The sequence below is a fragment of the Miniopterus schreibersii genome, assembly GCF_964146895.1.
Source record: "Miniopterus schreibersii genome assembly, chromosome: X".
Lineage (NCBI taxonomy): Eukaryota > Metazoa > Chordata > Mammalia > Chiroptera > Miniopteridae > Miniopterus > Miniopterus schreibersii.
The window spans coordinates 32129557-32151004 of record NC_138104.1 but is presented as its reverse complement, the minus strand read 5'-3'; the positions used below and the strand labels follow the sequence as shown (position 1 = coordinate 32151004).

Here is a 21448-nt window from a genome sequence, read left to right as displayed (position 1 = left end):
TTTTGGTATTTAAATTGTCACTTCAAACAAAGGACGTTCTCTCCAAAACCTCTAAGCCAACTTTATTTGTCCTTTCTACAATATACATTACCTGCTGAGCCATCGAGGCCCAATTGGAAATATACATTAGCTATTGCATGTTGTTAAACATAGCATTCCGGTGACATTTAGCGGTGTTCAGTAATTGGCTTAATGAACAGGTGTATAAGCATATTAGTTATGCAGATGTTAATTTGCAGTAACATGTGCTGCCTGATTTGGGGAGTTCTTGTCTAAACTACAACCAGTAAGATTTGTTCCTTAATTAGGAAATCATTACGAAGTATGTGTGTGTGATTCCCACCGTTAGAACCATTCCTCTTGTTTAATGTGCTCTAAACTTCGGGAACACTTCCGGTACCTGCTGCAGGTACGATGCAAGTGTCTGGAGGAAACCCACCTTTCCGTGGAACGCCTTCCGAGTGCACAGCTGTAGGCAGCATGGAGTGCGGACGCTTCACAGCTGCACTCTGCCGCTCGCTGGGGGAGGCGGCAACGCAGTGTCCTGCCGCACAGCACATCAGCTTTTCTTCCCAGCCTTTGGTAGATAAATGTGTTATTCCTCACAAAATGCATTCAAAGCCAATTGGAAAGAAAATTGTGCTTGCTTACCAAGTGGATTGATCTCTCCCTGTATTTTTTATCATTCTCTTGCCTATTTCTGATTGCTATGAACACTTGGTCCTCGGGATTGCCAAAGCTAACAGTTTCTACACTATGGAAAGGGGTGGGTTATGCACTGCAGGTCTTTGCTTTTAAAGAACTAAAACATTAGAGATAAAGGGGAAGTTTCATATCACTTTGCTCCCCCAAGATAAGCCCTGTCAACAATCTACTATCTCCCGTCTTTTTATAATTTTGTTACATGTATGCCTATACTCATCTTAAAAGCCTTATAGTACATAAGACTAGTCTGTGTTTGACTTCTCCACGGATTCCTCATAAGATGATGGAACACAGTATTCTCTAATGTGGAACTGTGGCTCTCAATAACAGAAAGCAATTTGCTTAGTGATAGGCATGTATTCTTTTAAGCTATATTGTTATTGATAAGAAAATTACAAATGTTAGATATCTTTTGGAGATACTTCCGTAATTAGTAGTTCACATATAACCATGTATTTAAGAGTATGAGTAGAATCCTGGCCGGTGTTGCTCAGTGCTTAGAGCGTTGCCCAGTGCACCGAAGGGTCACGGGTTCAATTCCCAGTAAAGAGCTTGTACCTGGGTTGCAGGTTCCATCCCTGGCCCAGGTAAGGGGGCGTGCAGGAGGCAACCAATCGATGTGTCTCTCTCACATCAATGTTTCTCTCTCTCTCTCTCCTCCTCTCCCCCTCCCTCCCTCCTCCTCTCTCCTTTCCACTCTCCCTTCCACTCTCTAAAAATCAATGGAAAAAAGATCCTCAGGTGAGAAGTAAAAAAAAAAAAAAAAGACTATGAGTAGACATTTCAGTCTTGTGTACCATTGTACACTCATGCTAGGCTAACACATTGTGTAGGTGACCAACAAGTATTTGTTGGATGGTTGGCTGAATGAATGAATAGTATTGGTGCTGACTTTAGGAATCAATCTTTCTCTGGAATTTTGAAATAACTTATAATGGTCATAAAAATTTTATTATGATTTATGGTTATCACTATGTAGATCATTCAGTGTTACCCATTTATAATATCTTAATATTTGCTACAAATTACACATATTTTGTCACATGTTCTCTGTGTCCCCTGGGATAGTGGAAAGTAATAGGAGAGTTCTGAACATTGCCTAAATTAGATTGGGGAAAGAATATAACCATGTTTACTTGGTTTATGCTGTTAAGGAATAAATTTATACTACAATTGCATGTAAAAGTCCATGTATTAAAGGAAACATAAGAATACTCAGTGGGCATTTTATCTTAGATGATTAGTATCTCCATGTTAGCATATCTTTAAAAATAATACAGATGTCTTTATCATTACATTATCTTCCTACAGACAGTATTTTATGATGATTCATTATATTGTTTGGTCCATTAGCAGTGCCAATTTATGCACTTACTTCAGTCCATTGGACTCAAACCTAGTGGCTGTATGGTTTACATATGCACAGGGAGAGATCGCATTTGACTGGAGGCTTCATTTTGAGCCCGAGGGCCATAGAGCCATTGATGACAAAATCAGTTCTTGAAGTTTTTGTGTTGAGACTTAAAATCTCTTCAGTCCCCTCAAAGTAATTTCAAATAATTATAGAATCTCTATAATTTATTTTAAGTTTTTAAATTAATTTACATTTTATTGTTATAAGCACATTTAACAAGAGAGATACTCTCATAAATTTTTAAGTGCACAGTACAGTACTGACAGCTGTAGGCACAGTGTTGTCCCGCAGATCTCTAGAACTTACCCATCTTGTATAATTGAACCTTTACTCCATTCCCCCCACTCTCCAACCCCTGGCAACCACCGTTCTACTCTTTGTTTCTGTGAGTTTGTAATCTGAAGCATTTACATAAAGCATTTAGATTACTTACATAGGCATTTATATAATCATTTATATCAGCATTTATTCTTCTGTGATTCGCTTATTACACTTAAAATAATGTCCTCCAGGTTCACCCAGGTTGTTGCATATTGTGGGATTTCCTTCTTTTTAAAGGCCGAATAATATTCCTGTGTGTGTGTGTCTGTGTGTGTGTGTGTGTGTGTGTGTGTGTGTGTGTGTGACATTTTCTTTATTCATTCATTCCTTAATGGACATTTAGGTGGTTTCCATATCTTGGCTGCTATGGATAATGCTGCAGTGAACATGGGACTGCAGATATATCTTTGAGATCCTAATTACAGTTCTTTTGAATATGTACCCAGAAGTGGGATGGCTGGGTCATATTTTTAATTATTTTTCATTATTTGAGGAATCGTCATTACCTTTTTCCAGAGAAGTTGCACCATTTTATATTCCTACCAACAATGTACAAGGGTTTCAGTTTCTCCACACCCACACTAACAATTATCTTTCAAAAAAAAGAACAGCCATCCTAATAGAAGTGAGGTGGTATCTTATTGTGATTTTGGTTTCCGTTTTCCTGATGATTAGTGATGTTGAACATCTCTTCATATACCTGTTGGTCAGTTGTATGTCTTTGGAGAAATGTCCATTCAAGTTTTAATCAGGTTATATCATTGTTGATTTTTTAATCAACTTGTGGAATATTAAAGTTTTGTGAGCATTAGAAACATATATGGAATAAAAGCCTATTAGGACAAGTGGCATTTTGTAGTCATTATGAAAGCAAGGAATTTTTAATATATAAAGCCTTTAATACTATTTAGGTAATTTTTATATATCATTGCCTTTCTTCAAATTCTCTATCTAAGCCTGTGGTTGTGATTGCTAAGGAATGCTTTTAAAGACAAGAAAGCCAAAGGCAATAAACTAGCTTTTCTCTGGTAATTCTCACAACAGCAGTGCATACTCATGGAATTCTTACCATTTCTTGAACCCAGGATAATGCCAAATTGCATACATAATACAAGGAAAGTATATTAGGATTCAAAAAACAAAACTGTGAACTCTAGATATTTGAGATATCTAATCTTAATTTTAAATAACTTGTTCATTTAAAGAGAAGAGAGGTTGAAATGTATTTTAATGCAAAAATGCAAAAATAAGGCATACAAAATGAACATTATGTATATCTGAGTTAATCAGAAGGCTGTTAGTTTGCAGAATAATCTTAATATATTCTTCATACTACAGCATTTTTATTCTGTGTATACTTGGTTAACCAGCCTCCCATCCTGGGGGTTAAGGCATATAGAGAGATCAGGACAGTTTTCTTGACTATTACTTTGGGTTAAAATTACTTAATGATTCTAGAAATAATTTCAATATGATTCAGATAATTTTTTTATTGACAGAGGGAATGACTCTTGGACTGTCACTTCTCTATATAGAGTTGCCTTAAGCTGGGGGTGGCTTGAAAGTTAGAATAAATTAAAATGCTGATTATTGCATAGGAAAGACACTGTGCTCTTAGAAAGATCCTTTGAGGAACATATGTGATGATTTTAAAAGAAACACATTAAAAGTCATTTTTTCTTCCACTACTAGCAATAACTCTATTGTGTTGAGTAAACATGGCAAACTACTTGTCATTGCTGAAAAGATTATGATTTTCAAGTGGAATTCCTATCTAGTCTGCTTAGACTTTGTGTCATTTTACGTTGACGATATTGGTAAAGATGTAAACTAACTGTTAGGACTTAATTATTCTGAGGATTTTACTTTATCTGTTATTTTATAGTAAGTTTGTTTCATGTTCATACACTTTGCTCCATTAAAACAGAGGTGGTGTTAATGGACTGGCATTATTTTGATGCCTTTTGTTAGGTGTAGAAAGTGTTCCAGATGCGAACATCTTTGAGCATATAGCTTAGCAAAAATGTACTGTGGTTGTGTTGATTTTCCTCTAATGAAAATCAATAACTCCTTCGTGATCTCCTCAACAAAGATTAGATAAATTAAAATACTAAAAATAATTATTGCCTCGAACTTTAAAGTAGCAAACAAAGAGCAGGATTATGGCCATTTGATTCCGTGAGGAAGTTTAGGAGCATGAGTTTGGAGGCAAACTGATCGAAAAAAAATGTTGCTGTATTTTACTCATATTTTCTTATGGTTTTATTGCCTGCAAGCTTATTTTTATATTGGAAGAGGTAAACTGGCAACACATGGGCTCTAGAATTTAGAATTTCTGTATAGGAGGGGTTAGTGGATTTGGCATAAGGCTTCATTTTCATAGCAGCCAGCCTGCCAAGTTGTTTTTGACTTTGGTTTTTGGCATGGTTTATTTGGGGGAGGGCTGATGGAGGTCACGGGGAACTGAGGCCTCTCCTTGGAACTGCCACTCGTAACAGTTTCAGGTTAGTTAAATTGTTTTTGAACTACAGGACTACCTTCTGAATACAGCATAAGTATATCTTTTGTTCTAAGAAAGCAAATAGTGCTAAAAAAATGGTGAGGGACACAAAGCTAACTTAACTCAGAAGACCCTGCCTCTGAGGTTTGTTAATTAGGTATATGCAAATAGTGCTACTGTTGGGCAACTTGCAAATGGTTCATATCTATTCCTCAAAGCAGTCTCAGCAGGAATTTTTATATGGCAACCTGTTTAGCAGTTCAAGTTACCTTAGGTATTTCAAAGCAGTTTCACTGAATTAAAGACATGCCTAAATTTTAACATGTTAGGATAAATGCATGTCTTTTTCCTCAATTAGTCCAAATTAGGGAGATTTTCTATATATTTAATTCCAGTGCTGCTTGGAGGTACCTGGTAAAGGAGTAATTAATGTTGCACATTAGTTAAGAAGCAGCAATTGATTTTTGGTTCTATTTGGCTTATCTTTTCTGCCTAAGTGCTGATATTTAATTTGTAGGGAAACCTCTAAACAGGTCTATATTTTTATGTGTATCCTCTTCATCGAACTAATGAAATAAACACATTTATTGATTTTGGCCCGCACTGTATTAATGTAGTTAATATGCCTTCCTAATGTTACTCCGTGCATTTGGATTTGTGCCATTATTGTTTATGAATCAACATCTTTCTTTCAGTTCAAAAGAGCGCAGATGCCTTGGAGGAGAAGCCCCAGCCTGCGAAGAAGAGAGTGAAGGAGTTGAGAGTTTTGGATCCCAAAACAGCCCAAAATCTGTGTACGTGTCACTCCCTGCGTGGGGGGCGGTGGTAAGAGGGTGGTGGTTGAAGGTATTCAGACAAAGTTGTAACTTCTTTGAACACCTATATTTAGCATCCACTAGAACCAAAATACCAAAGGTGATTAGGTTTCCCTCTTTGCCATTCAGCCAGAATGGGTGCCATCATGGTTTAGGCTTCCCCGGGCTCGGTGCATTTTATGAGCGATGAAGCTTCAGCAAGTGCTGATAGAAAACCCGGCATGGTCCGCACGCAGCGAGCCCCAAGGCCGAGCTGGAAAGTCCAGCGGGAGTTGGTTTCCTCCGGCCTGCCCTTGGCCGTGACAGGCAAACCCTTGTCTGCCCATCCTTTGCATTTGAAGTAACTGTGGCGGGAGCTAGTTAAAGTGTTAACCACTGCACTTTAAAACTGGTTACTGAACCTGAAAGCCTTTAACAAACCAGCCAGCCCTGAAGTATCCTGTCCAGACTACCACAGCCATCGTCATTTAGGTGGGCCTGAGGTTTTACTCTGACCAATTTTCCCCTCAGCCTGGAATCTAGTGTTCTTTTTTCCCCACAGTAGACTATGTTTATATTCCAAGGATAGTAAAACACTATGCATGAGAAATTGCGACACATCAAGCATTTCTAATTACGCACAGAGATACCCTAGGAGTTTCTTTTGTGGAAGAGCTTGCTGTAGGAAATCAGATGAAAATAAACAGCTCGCCATCCTCCTGTCAGTCGGAATGTTGCTGACACAAAATTGGTCTCCTAATAGCTGTTGTGAATGTGTACTTTGTTTATCTGACAGTACATTTTCTTTATTTTTCTCCTAAATATGTTATTGATTTTTTTTTTTTTTTTTTTTTGAGAGAGAGAGAGAGAGAGAGAGAGAGAGAGAGAGATTGATTGATTGATTGATCGGCTGCCTGCCGCAGGCCCCCATTGGGGATCAGCCCACAACCGGGATATGTGCCCTGACCAGGAATTGAACCTGCCTCCTCCTGGTGTATGGGATGATGCTCAACCAACTGAGCCACACCAGCCAGGGCAGGCAATACATTTTCTTTATAAAGTGGATGTTCAGAACTTTTGTAAAAAAAACACAGTATGATCTTGGCCCAGCCGGTGTGGCTCAGTGGTTGGGCATCCACCCATGCACCAAGAGGTCTCGAGTTGGGTTCCCGGGTCAGGGCACATCACTGGGTTGCGGGCTCGATCCCCAGCAGGGGGGGCATGTAGGAGGCAGCTGATGGATGTGGATGCAGCGTTTCTATCTCTCCCTCTCCCTTCCTCTCTCTCTAAAATCAATAGAAACATATTTAAATAAAAAATAAAAAACACACTATGATCTTAATTGCTAGTTGATATCTGTCAACATTATTAATTTTAATTATGGAGATCTCATTTGATGTTTACATCTAGGTAATCATATGCCTAGACAGTTAGACAGTGACGATTTTTTTTTTTAACTGTCAGTGAAGTCATGTGGAGCTTTTCATGAAAAAAAAAAAAAAAATTCTTAGGAATATATTCCTGTTCTGATGATAAGAACTCACAAATGTTTTTTCAAAGGTATGTTTAGTGGAGGCTAAAGTATAATGTATTATTGAAAAATACTTTCTGAGTAAGCATAAGCTTTTTAAGATATAATTTGTGGATTATTTCAATAGGAAAGAATATATATTTAATTAAGAAGAAGTTGGCAAGGTAAATAGTGATTCAACATATAAAGCAACTGATAGTGTAGCACGTGAATGTCAGCAGAATGCAGAGAGCAATGATGGTTTCAACACTTTAATTCTTTCCTACGTGGAGGAGCTGCAGGGTAGATTGATATGCTTCCCTTGTATTTGGTTACTCTATTGTCATTCCTGAGAAGTGCTGTGTTGGATGCATCTGACAATTCCCATTGTACTTTGAATTAAAAGGCCCACTTGAAATCAAATCTTTAACTTTTCATGGGTCATTTTGTATCAGCTCAATCTAAAATGCTTAAACGTGTAGTCATCACTGCTATTAGTAGGAGTTTTATTTTGTATATAAAAATGTGTTAGCTGTAAACATTAGGGCCTGGGATAATAGGCCATTTTACCTAGATGAGTAGTGTAGTCCATCGAATGAGAAGTACTTTTGTTTGTTCATAACTCTGTAAATTAATATTAGTGACGGAAGTTGCATATTTCAAGTATGAAGTGGGAACCAGGTATTTATTAGGATGCTAAATTTTTGATGCTGCTGTATTTTTAATAAACTCAATTTTTATTTTAGCTATCTTCTTAGGATCATATCGTATGCCATATGAGGATATAAAAAACATTATTTTGGAGGTCAATGAAGAAATGTTGACTGAGGCTTTAATTCAGGTAACTTGCATATTTTCCTTTTAAAATTCATTTTCCCAGGTATTCCCTGGAGCTGTTAGAAAATGGCCTTCTGTATTTGGAGACTAGAATCAGGAGTATCTAGCCGTGTTGATAGAGGACTCAACATAGAAGATCTAGGTTCTATTTCCATTTCTACCATTGATTAGAGTTGTGTGTTTTTTAGTTTGTTTATGCATATGTAGACATATCATTCCCTCTTATTTATTGTAAAGAAAATTGCACATATTTCATCATCATAATGACTCTGTAAAGTAGATATTGTTACCATTTTATGGATGTAAAAGAGGAGTGGCCATCAGGTTAAATAGCATGCTCAGGATCAGTGGGCAAATGGTGAAGTGATCCTTTGTTGGGTACTTAACCATATGCTGGGGATTGTCCAAGTACTTGATATGTTTCATCTCATTGAATCCTACAACAATCCTATGAGATAAGTACTAATATCCTCATTGTCTGATTAGGGGAACTGAAGCTTAGAGAGATCGCCCAATGTCACATGGCTGGTAAGGGCCAGAGTAGCAGAGCTGGGCTTCAGAACAAGGTCTATCATGGCTCTAAAACTGTTGCTCTTTCTAACCTATTCTGTCTCCTATGGGCAAACTTTCAGCTGGCTATACCTCTGTGTTTTCATGAAATCACAGGGCCACTATGACAATTAAACCCAATGAAGTGCTTTCTAGAGTAAAGCTGTATACAAGATCTAACATATTATTAGAATTTTTGGTATGTCGGCCCCTGTCTGGTTTAGTTTCTAGGAGGAAACACTGCAGAGATTTTTCCAAGAACAGTCATAGTTTTTTTGTTTGTTTGTTTCAAAGTTTGCTTTGATTTTTAAGAAGACTGACAATTTATGCTGTAATAATTTTGCCATATTTTCCTCAAACTGTCTCTAAATCTCAGAGAACCAGTGTTTGTCATTTGAGCAGACTGTGTGTATATGGGATTTCTGTTAACCTAAAGGTAAAAAGCCTTTTAAAGTGAGAGGCAAACAAGTGTTTATTTGAGATCAATAAAAACTCCTATTCTGGAGACACTGATTCAGGCAGAAGCCCAAATGGTCTTCTGGTTTGGAGACAAAGGCAAAGGGTATTTAAGAGGAAGGGAAGGCGGAACAATTGCATTAGTAGAAGGAAGGCATCTCTGTTGGTGCAGATAACATAACAAACATAGTGGTATTAATTCTAAACGGTGTTTTTAATTTTTAATCCTGTAGTCCTCAGCCCAGTAGTCATAATAATTGCTTTCTTGTTATCTTTGCAAACAGGTCTTTTGCAAGGCACAAGATTGCTCAGGTCAAGTCCAAAGGTTATTCTGCCCTGTTTTAACATCCTGAGGATTTAGGGCATTAGATGTGCAAGGCAGTTTCTCTGGCATGGCAGCTCTGGCTCCATTTTAAAGTGGCTCCATTTAGATTATTGTGTACAGTTCCTTCATTTCATGGTGGAGGCGTGCAGTACAGTTTACCTCACGTATATGTTTTAAATATACATATAATCACTTTCTGTAGGATTAAGACTTAATCATTTGATACAGGCTCTGTTTTATCATGACAAGCTTATATTAATCTCAGTGAGTTACACTTTGATAAGAAATCCCCTTGTGGTAAAGTTTTTAGAGAAAAGTTTTCCTCTGTGCAGCCAGTAAGTCTGTAGTTCCCTGAGTTAAAATGGAGAGCTGATCACATCTTTCCTGTCCCTCTTGGTCCCACGATTCTTTGTGCAATAGTCAGAATGAGCAGTGCATTAAGCCTAAATTTGATTTAGGCTTCCCCCCCCCCCCCAATTGGGCAGTTTAAATTTAAATTACAAAAAGCAAACAAATTTCTGACTCCTACTTAATAATTAAAGCTTTGTAGTCTTTTCTGTCTAATCAAATTATAGTAAAATAGAATCATATTTTGTAGAATTAATCAATGTCATTTATTTTACCCATTAAAACTGCAGTGCTTCCTTTATATGCTTTCCAATATGCAGAATGCTACTGTGCTATTTATTTCCCAGTAACATTCAAAACATTTAAGTCTGTTTTCAATTCTTTAGGGAATGTAGGAAGAGAAAGATTGTCCCTATGAATGTCCCTCGACTACGCAACAAGGTTTTAACACACACATATAGAAGTGCATTACCTGGGAATTTTGTTAATGTTTCACTTTGTTTTGTAGCATAAACAATATATATTTGTTTCCCTCTTTAAATCAGGTAATCCTGGTCCAGTTGGGAGGAATGAATTGCTTACAATTTAGAAATGGCAGTAAATTATGTCTAAATTGTTGAATTTGTGGGCTTAATCTTATCCACCCTGACAAAACAACTGCTTGTTAAATCACATTATTGTGCTAAATTTTGGGTCATGCTCTGGGAAGGGGAGTGAAGGGAAAATCACAGAGGGCAGGCCCTCCCAGGCTCCATTTGTGCATCTCCTACCTTATGTGTCCCTGCATCTCCGGTTTGCTGCATGTCGCCCCACCTGGGCCTGTCCTGTCTCCCTCTTTTCTAGACCTCCCTTCCCTTTCTAAGCCTTTTATCTCTCAGCTTTTTTCCCACATGGGTGCCTTTTACCCCTTGCATCTTTTGCCACACCAATTTTGTGCCTGCTTTTTGTCGAGGCCTTCCCCCCTCCCCACCCCAGCCTGCTTTCCTTCTCAATGCCAGATACTCTACAGTTTTCTCTCATTTCTTACCCTTCTCAATCAAAACTCATTGTCTCAGTTCTGATGGCAGGAGAAAACAGTTTAATGTGCAATTTACGAGTATGCATGATTGGAATTGTGCCGCTTGGATACATCCAAGGCACAACTGGTGAGTATCGCACCAGAGTTATTGAAGTTAATATCGTGTTACTCCAGACCAAGCAAACTTCTCAGTATCTCCTGGGACGGCGGAGGGTCCCAGGTTGAAGCAGTTATTTCCTTTTCCAGCTCCCAAAACACTGCCTGCACCCTCAGCAAAGAAAAAACAACTAGAATCACCAGTGCCTCCTTCTCCATCCCTTCACAGAAGCATTCGCTTCAGTGATGCAAAAGTAACATCAGTTTGCCATTCACAGGAGCTGCTTGCCATTTATGTCTAATTACCATGTAGCACATCGATAATGCATATCATTAAATATGTAACATCAGATTAACTTTGTTGTAAGCTCTATTTGATTACAGTGCTCAAGTCCATCCATGCATAAACATAGTTTGTTGCTTATGTGGCATGGTTGTCTCCTCATAACAACAAAACAACAAAAAACAATTAAGGGCACATTGCTTTCCAGGGATTTGAATTAACACCAGTACTCTCTGTCTTGGTATGGGCCAGTAGGCTCTTCCTGCCAGACAACTAATAGATCTTAGTTATCTGGCAGGTTAAATGTCTTACTAAAATAAATAAAAGAGTCATCAGCAAGATCAAGCTCAGATTTTAAGGTTATTCATAAATAAAAATACTAATATCTCCTCTATTTCAAAATATCTAAATCTAAACTAGAAACTGAGTTTACTATGTGGAGGGAGTTGAAATGTACTAAACTACTTTAAAAAGTAATCATATCTTGAAATTGAGGGACTTTTAATATATGCAATAATAAGTTCCAGAGACTGTGTACTAAATTTAGGTGATTCTTGGAGTCATTATTTCATCTTTGAAAATCTGCTTCAGTGTAATTTAATTTTATTTATTAAGAGAAAAATCTAAGACCAGTGAGTGTTTTTAGGGTTTCAGTGGTAAAAATGAAGTATTTATAGACACGCTTACCTATAGAACATTGACAAAGAAATGAAACCAAGAGTTTCACAAGTTTAATTCTAGTCTTAAGGAAAAAAAATGAAAGTGTGTTCTATTTTAGAACATTAGTACCTGCGTAGGATACTTAGGTGCTGTGGAAATTCATGTTGGTAGGGATTTTATGGTGACATTCATAAAGCACATGCAGAAAAAAGGTGATTAACATAGAAGGCAGTATAATATTACTGCAGAGTAACTTGCAAAGATACTTATAAAGCAGATGTTGATAACCCCCGAGATTCAGAGTCCCCTTTGGGGACCCATTAGGAAAATTCAGGGGCTCCTGAACTTGGATATGAACAGTATTGCATCTTGTTTTCTTTAACTTCGAACTAATATTTGATATTTCATTTGATTAACAATGTGAGCAACAGGCCAAAGTAGTATTAACAGTATCTCTAACTTTGTCACTAATAGAAATAATACATTTTTTCATATCACATTGAATTTGTGGTAGATATCTTAAAATACTGTTTGTAGTCACTGCTATTTCAAAATTATACTAGTTACTGAAGCTGCCACTAGATCTTATTTTTGAATGTTTTAACCAAGAAGCACATCCACGATATCACAATGTTTTTTGTGAATATGTTGATAACTATTTCAATGTAATTGTTTGTTTTTGTATTTTTATGTATTTATTCTGAGCAGGGATCCATAAACTGGTATAAAGGGTTCATGGCACAAAGAAAAAGGCTAGAAACTAGTACAGAAAAGTTTCCCAATCAAGATGGTGGACCTAGGTCATTTTCAACTTCAGTTCCCCCTCATAGCTGTCCATAGAAAGGACACCAATGTAAAAATCCCAGAGCCAGGCTTTATTCTAAAGCACCCTGCTAAACCAGAGAGACCGAGAAGGGCCACATTAGCAGGATAAGAGGAACAGCTACATTCTGACCATATTGCCCTTCCCAGCCTGGCGCAGTGCTGCATGGAGGGTCCCCTCAGGCCTGTGGCTGCTCCAGTGCAGAGAGCCCTAGGTGGACGTCCAGCTATCGCAGCAACCCAGGCACGTGCCCTTGACCGGGAATCAAACCCACGACCCTTCAGTGTGTGAGCCGACACTGTAACCACTGAGTCACACCAACCAGGGCAAGGAAAGCATTTTTCAAAAAGAAAGGTTTCCCAGTTAAAGGCCTTAGAAGAGTCCCTTAAAAATATTGCAAGACAGTGAAGTGATCAGTGGTTGCCAGGCATTAGTGGGGAGGGAGGGCTGAATCGGCAAAGCACAGAGAATTTTTAGGGCAGTGAAACTACTGTGTGTGTCACTATAATGGTGGGTACATGTTCATAGAATCTATTACAGGGGAGCGAACCCTAATGTGAACTGTGGCCATTGGGCAATATGGACATGTCACTGTTGTTACCAATGTGCCACTGTAGTGGGGGGTGTTGATGGTGAGGGATGCTCTACATGGATAGGGGCAGGAGCTACATGGGAACTCTCTGTACTTGCTGCTTAACTCTGCTGTGAGCCAAAACTGCTCTAAAAAAAATAAAGGCTAGGATGGGCTGTGGTTAGGCTGTCTTCCTGGAACAAGTAGAACCTGATTTGGACTTTGAAGCAGTAATAAGATTCAGCTAGAGGGCTAGGAAAGGGTCTTGTGGGCAAAGGCAGGGACATGTAAAGGAAAATATTCATATTCTGGTATAGCTCAGAAGTCATGTACATTGGCAATAATGAGAAAGCATATAAAAATCGATTGGGGTCATATTGTAGAAGCATAGAAATCACAAATTACCCATAATATGTTTTCTTTGGCCTTTGTAGTGCTTAAACGGTGGAATTTAAATGTTGCATTCTGTCCCGTTTGCCAGAGGCCCTTCCATCCCCCAGTGCACTTTACCCACTCTGATTCATTCCTGGCCCCCATAAGCATCAGACCTTTTGATCCCCAATGGACAACTTGGATACCAAGCTGCTGAGTTTGTACATGGTCAGATGTATGTCTAGGAAGATTACTGTAGCTGCAATATGCCACATGGCTTGGCGAAAAGGGATTACAGATAGGGAGATGATTGTAACATCCAGTATAATTACAGTGAAGCATCGACATATATTTAGGGGTAGAGAAAACAAGTGAAGGTGGGTAATTAAGTTTAAAAAACCCGACTCATTGAAAAAGATCTTGGTGATAGATTGGTTGGTTGTACTACTAACAAAAAGCGGCAAATCAGGTGGAGAGAAAGTCCTTCCTGGCAGAGGAGAAACATTTTCTGGATACATTACGTTAAGGTTATGTATTGGAGCAGGACTGAGTCATTTGCAAAGAAGTGATTGTTGGAGTAGAGAAACCAAAGAAATTCTTGAGGTTGCTTGTGAAAAAAGTGACAGATGGAAGGTAGAGTGCCACATTTCTGTGTGGTGGAGCGATGCCACACAGGTCAAGGGGTAGATGGCGGTAGATAAAACAGAATAAAGGGAGCCAATGTCAGGGAGAGTGCCGGGCGTGGGGTGTGTCACAAAAACCAGCACAGGAGAGAGTTTTAAGGAGGGATGAATGCGAAAACAAGACCAGAGGAAATGATATTTTTGATGTTCTGAATTGCAGTGAGTTAATTTTCTTGTACTGTAGTTCTTTCTTAAAACAAACCACACTACATACCAGACACCTGTGTTCCTTAAGCAAATTTTATTGTTTTTGGTGCCTCTCTTTTTTTATGTATATGTATTTTTTAATTGATTTTACAGAGAGGAAGGGAGAGGGAGAGAGGGAGAAACATCAATCAGAAAGAAACATCGATCTGCTTCCTCCTGCTTGCCCCCTACTGGAGATCAAGCCCACAACCCTGGTGCATGCCCTGACTGGGAATCCAATCTGCATCCTCTGGGTGCATGGGATACCTACCACCCAACCAACTGAGCCACACCGGCCAGAGCTGTCTCCCTTATTTTTAAGGGACAGATGCATCTGCTGGTCATGCAACTGCCTAGTGTCCTATTTTCTGTTCCTCCTCAACCTGCTTCATTTTCTCTGACCTTTCTTTTCTCTTTCCCTCCCTCCCTCCCTGCTTTTCATCCCTCCTTCTTTCCTTTGTTGTTAACTTCCCTTCCACTTTAAATAATTTTTAAACAAAGGACACTGATCTTTCTTAATAATAACCCCTCGGTGAAATACAGCTCTAGGGTATTTCCTTCAGAGCTGGAAACGACAGAAATAGCTCATAGATGTCTTTCTGCAGTACCCGCATGAGGATTGTTTAGCTTATGCTCCCCCCACCCGTTAATTTCCACTGAGAGTGGCGGTATTACTTTTCTGAAACCCTTTCAAGTATCCAGCACTGAACCCAACGTGTGGGGTCTGCCAGTAGCCACAGGATTGTGTTTTTCGGAATGTTATTTTACATCTCAAAATAGATTTATATGGTCTCAGTAACTTATTACTGGGCTCTGACAAAATGACTCAAATGAAGCAAAGGTCATTGAATCCATTCCCTTGATTCCAGACAAGGCTACTCCGAAGCCATCAAAGATAGATGGGTATCTATCGATTCTGCAGGGAAAAGAGATTCTTCAACTTCCCTCAATTAACCAGTTCTAGAGTATAATTATTCTTATAGTCAGGAAGTTCATGCATGTGTAATAGTAGAGCTCGTTTTTGTCTCTTCAATCCATCTTTGTAATCATTGATCTTTGTGCACGGCTATCGACCCTCTGCGTCTTATGCAGGCTGTGCGTCTGCCTGCGCTCGTGCCCTAGGAGAACACAAGTGTAGCAGTCAGAGCTATAAAGGCATTAGTATTGGAGAATTTGGAGACATTTTTTCTCTTGAATAACAACTCGTATTCTCCACGCTCATTTTCATAATTCTCTAGGGAACATGAAGCATTAGCAGTGACAGCAACAATCATAGGACGTTTCTCACCCATTTCTCATCACAATGGGATAAGTAATTTTGTGGCATGCGTGTTGCAGCCTAAACATACTTTTGTCCATGAGCCACTCTTTTGTTTTCATCTTTTGCTTGTACCTGGTTGGTTGAATGATTTTATTTTCTGTTACCTTTCTTCACTGAAGATTTCTTTTGCTCTCATTTGCTGCTTTCAGTCTGTTGCTCAGATCAGACCTATTCCAAGCAAATGTGATGACAGCTGAGTTTTACCCCCTCTGTGTCTTGTCGATCAATACTGAAAGTTCACTTGTCACCATCACTGGTTGTGGTGTTGTCCACGCGCAGCTCCACAAGCTTAACAAAGAAAGGAAAGATACCTTTGAACAAAGAATTTTTCTTGTACCAGTAGGATTATAAAACATACTTTGAAAATGTAAAACATTTAGCCAACTTACACTTGGAACAAAACCTAAGTCTTATCAATAGCTGAGCAAGATGTGACTTGAAAAGATCACGTTTTATGCTGCCTTGTAGACTTTAAGCCACAGTCGTACTGCCTTAAAATTCTAGTTCTTTCCTACTGTCTGGATTCATTGGGTCTATAGAAGTGAGCTGATGTTTTGGGTAGACCAGGAATTCCTTTGCAATTGTAGAGCTTGGAAAATGGCCTCAGTTTCCTCACACGGACTCCCAGAGCCCTGAACTAGAAAGTGAGAAGCAAGGTTAGACCCAAACTCCTGCTCTGACTTGTAGGTGTGTGGCTACCTCTGGACAAAATGCAGAAGTCCCTGGGCCTGAGAGAAACGGAGGGCAGAGTGTCTAGGCTTTAATGCCCTTGATGAAACAAAATGCGATGGAGAATCACTCCACTTTTTTCCTAGGCTTTTTTTGGTATTATATAAATTTGCTTTGAATCCAAAGATCATTGGCTAGTTACATAAAGTATAAGTCTTTTGCAATCAGTTATATCTTTAAACCACTTCCTCTCTGATATGTATCCAGGGGGTTAAGTAATGAAAACATTCCTTCTTATATACAAGGAATAGGTATTTACTTGCCAGATGGTCCTTGCAAAGTTCTCTTCTAATTCTAGATATCCTATGTCAAGTAGAAATGTGCCTAGTCTCAAATCTGTTAAAGTCATACGATACTTATAGTATAATTTAACATAAAATTCTGTAGTTAACAAGCTATGGCATACTTTAACATAGTATAATATCATTATAACATGATGAGATATTTTAACTCATTTCTTTAAAACATATTTTAGAGAGAGGCAGCGAGGAAGGAATACACAACAGGGATTGAAAGCTTTTTACTTATTAAGCTCAGTAGTGGGCACAGAGAGTCATTGTCTTAGTATATAGTTTTGCATGTTTTAAATATTACACAATATCTAAATTTTAAAGGATTTGACAAATACTGAAAGCACATGCTGAAGGTAGGGTCCCTCAGCTTTGGCAGTATTGACGGTTTGCACCCACTAATTCTTTTTCGTGTGCAGCGCTGTCCTGTTCATTGTGGGAAGTTTAGCCGTATCCTTGGCCTCTACCCACTAGATGCCAGTAGCAGCCTCTCATAACCAGTTGTGACAACCAAAAACACCTTTAGATATTGACAAATGTCCCGTAGCAGGCAAAGGTGTCCCTGGTTGAGAACCTCTGTCTTAAGAATTACTCTTATTTCTGAAATATAAGTAGTAAAGTTTCTGAATTTAATTTTCAGATTTAATGAAAATTAAATGAATCATTTTAATGATTCAGAATTCCAATCATTTGCTTTTATTTTCTGTGTTAGAAACTCCATGACAGGGTTCTGGACATTTGATTAGTATTGGCAAAAACAAATCCAAACTCGATTTCCTGGGTTTAAAAAAATCTTTTTCCCAGAAACAGAAAGAACGTATGTTAAGTTGAAATTGCAAATGCCCCTCATCAAGCATTATTGAAAATATAGACCATAATTATTTTTCAGTTGTGAATGCAGGCAGTCATAGTAGTGTGAATTGACTTTTATCCTTTATCACATAGTAGGTGTGTTTTTGTTTTTTTACATTAACAACTTAGTAGTGTTGAACAATTCACTTTACATCATTTACAAAACCTTGTGTCATTTTAGGTGAGTCAAATAATGTAGTGATAACTTGCAGTTTGCAGTCAGAAAGTTGGGTCTGAGTCCAACTCTGCCACTTATACACCTTGTGAACGTTGATCACGGTGTTGGTCACATGGTAGGCACAACACAAAGTGTCTCTGGGAATGAGTAGCATCAGTTCAGTTAGGGTGGGTACTTTTTTGATATTTTCTTGGAAACTTTTAGTTGAATAGTCAGCCATCCAGTTTTCTATGGTAATGGAAAGCATTATCAGCTAGGTGACAATTCTCCTGGGGCTTCTCCTTTCTCTACACTGTCTGCAATCCCAGAAATAGAGATATCAGCTGGGGGCAAAGGAATGGGAGGACGGTCTAGAAATACTCTACTATTTTTGAGAGGCTAATTCAGAAACCTCATTTTGGGGGACTTTGATAGATGAAAATGCGAACTTTCCAATGTTACCAAAACCTTTTAATATTTTTAAAACATGTTTTGTAGGTTTTGAATATTCCACTCGAATAAGTGAAACAATGATATCCATCAATTGTTTTCCCACAATTTTTAATGTTGTTGAATTTATATTATTGTAAGTTACTCATGTCTTCTTTTTAGCATTGTAAAATTTAGCTTTTGACGTTCATGCCATTACTAAGCATGAAATCTGTCATAATTTGAGGTCCTTAGAGCATATGATCTGAAAATGTTTTATTGAGGTACCTGACATTTTTGTATTTTCATGTGATTCCTTTAGGATTGTTTTATTTTAGTATGTTGGGTAATATTAGAGTCACATATTTTTATACTGAGGTCATTTAGAATCTGTGACAACATATATGAAATCATGGATTTATAAAATTGCTAACATTTATTATGGATGAAATTCATATTTTAGTCTGACTATTAGTGAACAGTATTTTGTACAAATCAGAGTACTGGGACTTGAGAATGTGACTTTGTCTGAAGGTTTGGTGGTAGGAGAATTTGTCATATTAAATAAAGAGTCAATCAGAAATGGTGTGATCCATTCTGAATAGTTATGATATAATATCTATATCGGGTATTTGTTCTAATAAAGAATCACAAAAGATAGTCAATAGGGCTAGTAAACTTAGATGACAGTGCTAAAATGTGGCTTCCAGAGCAATTTTGGTTCGCCCAAAATAGAAGGATGGGATTGCTATACGACAGCAAAGAAAGGGGACACTTGTGAGAGGGGTGTAACCTGCAGAGGTGTGGCTTTACGTGAAAGATTACAAGCAGGATAACTCTCAGGAATGGTAAGAAAGCATATGGAAGAAGGCAGATATGACTCCTGGTGGAATATTTAAAGTACCTTATTTTTCTTCGTCTTCCAGTTGTGGTAACCTGTCCTCTATGAGGTATTCGTAGGGTATGACCATTCTCTCCCAAACTACTCGTTATGCTCAAATTTAATTTTATCTTTGTATCTTGATTGTAAAATTAGAGACCATCAAAAGTTAAGACTATCCCTGGCCAGTGTTGCTAAGTGGTTAGAACATTGGCCAAGCACTGAAGAGTCGCGGGTTCAATTTCCAGACAAGGGCGAGAATGTGGGTTGCGGGTTCAATCCTGGGCCCCGGTGGGGCACATGTGGGAGACAGCCAATCCATGTGTCTCTCTCACATCAGTGGTTCCCCCCCCCCCTCCCTCCCTTCCTTCCTCTCTCTCTAATAAAAGGAAATAATGGAAAAAATATCCTCCAGTGAGGATTAACAACAAAAAATGTTGCCCAGTTGGAATGGTTCAGCAGGTGAGCATCAACCTAGGATCCAGGAGATCGAGGTTCGATTCCCCGTCAGGGCACATGCCTGGGTTGTGGGCTCGATCCCCAGCAGGGGTTGTGCAGGAGGCAGCCGATCAATGACTCTCTCTCAGCATTGATGTTTTTCTCTCTCCCTCTCCCTTCCTCTCTCTGCAATCAATAAAGACATATTTAAAAAAAAGAAAAAGTTAAGGCTAAAATAAAATTTATAAAGTATCCTATTTGTTTCCCTGATTCCATGGAAAGAGAAACTGAGGCTTAAAGAGGATTATGTTGCACAGCCAATATGGGATCACAGGTCACCTCATAGGAAGCCCAGTTCATGGATTTCTTTTTTTACTCCTATTGTCTGACCTGTTTTTCGCTGCTGTTTTATGCTGATGGGTGAATAGGTTCTGGATTCCCTGCTGGACAGGAATAAAAAAGTGGCCACGAAGTGTTTCCTAATTAAACAGTTTGTGAAATGCCTGTCATCGGAAGTCAGGGAAGAAATTACATTACCCTTTTAAAATATCTTCTTCTAGTATTAGACAGCAACACAAATGTCTTAAATGCCATTCATTATTGTTTGTGCTGTGAAATATATAATGAGGTGCCAAGAAGTAGACTTAATTTTACTTAATGCTATATAAGGGACATTGGATTCCATTTCTGCATTAATAAGCAGCACTTTAGTAAAATGAAAGTATAGTTCAAGCACTAATAAGATCATCATTTGTTTTATCCATTACAAAGAATGAGGAGTGATGGGCCCTTTTAATGAAATCAAGTCTTTCAGCATTGTAAGAAAAACAGGAGGAAATATTTTGGCCTTCCTTTTATAATTTCTCTTTGATGCATATAGCTGAACAGAGTTGAAAAATTAGTTGCTTCTCAGGAAAAGCAAATAAGGTGTCTGCTTTTATTCCTGGAGTGCTGTGACTAATTGCTACATCGTCTCTTTGGAGTTTCCACTCTTTAGTGGTTTGTTCTTAAAATACCACTGTCAGCATTGTGTTGGGGTTTCAGTCTCTCATACCCTGTGCGGTCTTGGGAAGTTGCTTACCTTAGCCTTAAAGTTCTTGCCTATAAAAGTGATGGTGGTAGCACTGGCCAGTGTGGCTCAGTTGGTTGGGCATCATCCCATGCACTGAAAGGTTGCCATTCGGCTCCCGGTCAGGGCACATGCCCGGGCTGCGGGCCTGATCCCAGGTGGGGGGTGTGCAGGAGGCAGCCGATCGATGTTTCCCTCTCACATCGATGTTTCTCTCTCTCTCCCTCTCCTTTTCTCTCTCTAAAAATAAAAAAAAATCTTAAAGTTGTGACGGTATACTGACCCCACTGGGTTATTATAAAAATTAAATATGAGCAGTCTTGAAATCACTTGCAAACTGTAAAATGCTAAACAAATAGAACACAAATATAAATGAGTCCCTTAGAGATCTTCTTAGCCCTAACCTCTCACCTTTTCTAGTTGTTTAATAAAGATAATTAACTCTCCACTTGAACATTCAACCATCACTTGAAAGAGTATCCCAAAAAGAACTCATATTGTTGTTCCTTCCCCCAAATAAAGACCTACCTTCCTTATCTCCTGAAGTCCTTTTCTTTTTTTAAAAAATATATCTTTATTGATTTCAGAGAGACGAAGGGAGAGAGATAGATAGCAACATCAATGATGAGAGTCATTGATCAACTACCTCCTGCATGCCCCCTGCTGGAGATCGAGCCCCCAACCTGGGCATGTGCCCTGACTGAGAATGGAACCGTGATCTCCTCTATCCTAGGTTGATGCTCAACCCCTGAGCCACGCCTGGCCGGGCTATTTTAGTCATTTTTAAAGTTCTTTTAGAACTAGTCAGATACATGATATAGTGTTCTATTTG

The 21448-nt window shown here is 38.6% G+C and overlaps 1 protein-coding gene across 1 annotated transcript in view; it reads left to right on the top strand.

Moving 5' to 3' along the window:
* Positions 1 to 21448, top strand: part of DIAPH2 (diaphanous related formin 2) — a 757596-nt gene that overhangs the window by 331246 nt on the left and 404902 nt on the right. The window contains exons 21-22 of the mRNA XM_081126081.1: positions 5636 to 5734; positions 7991 to 8085. Of these exons, the coding sequence (XP_080982207.1) occupies positions 5636 to 5734; positions 7991 to 8085 (194 nt within the window). The remainder of the gene's footprint in view (positions 1 to 5635; positions 5735 to 7990; positions 8086 to 21448) is intronic.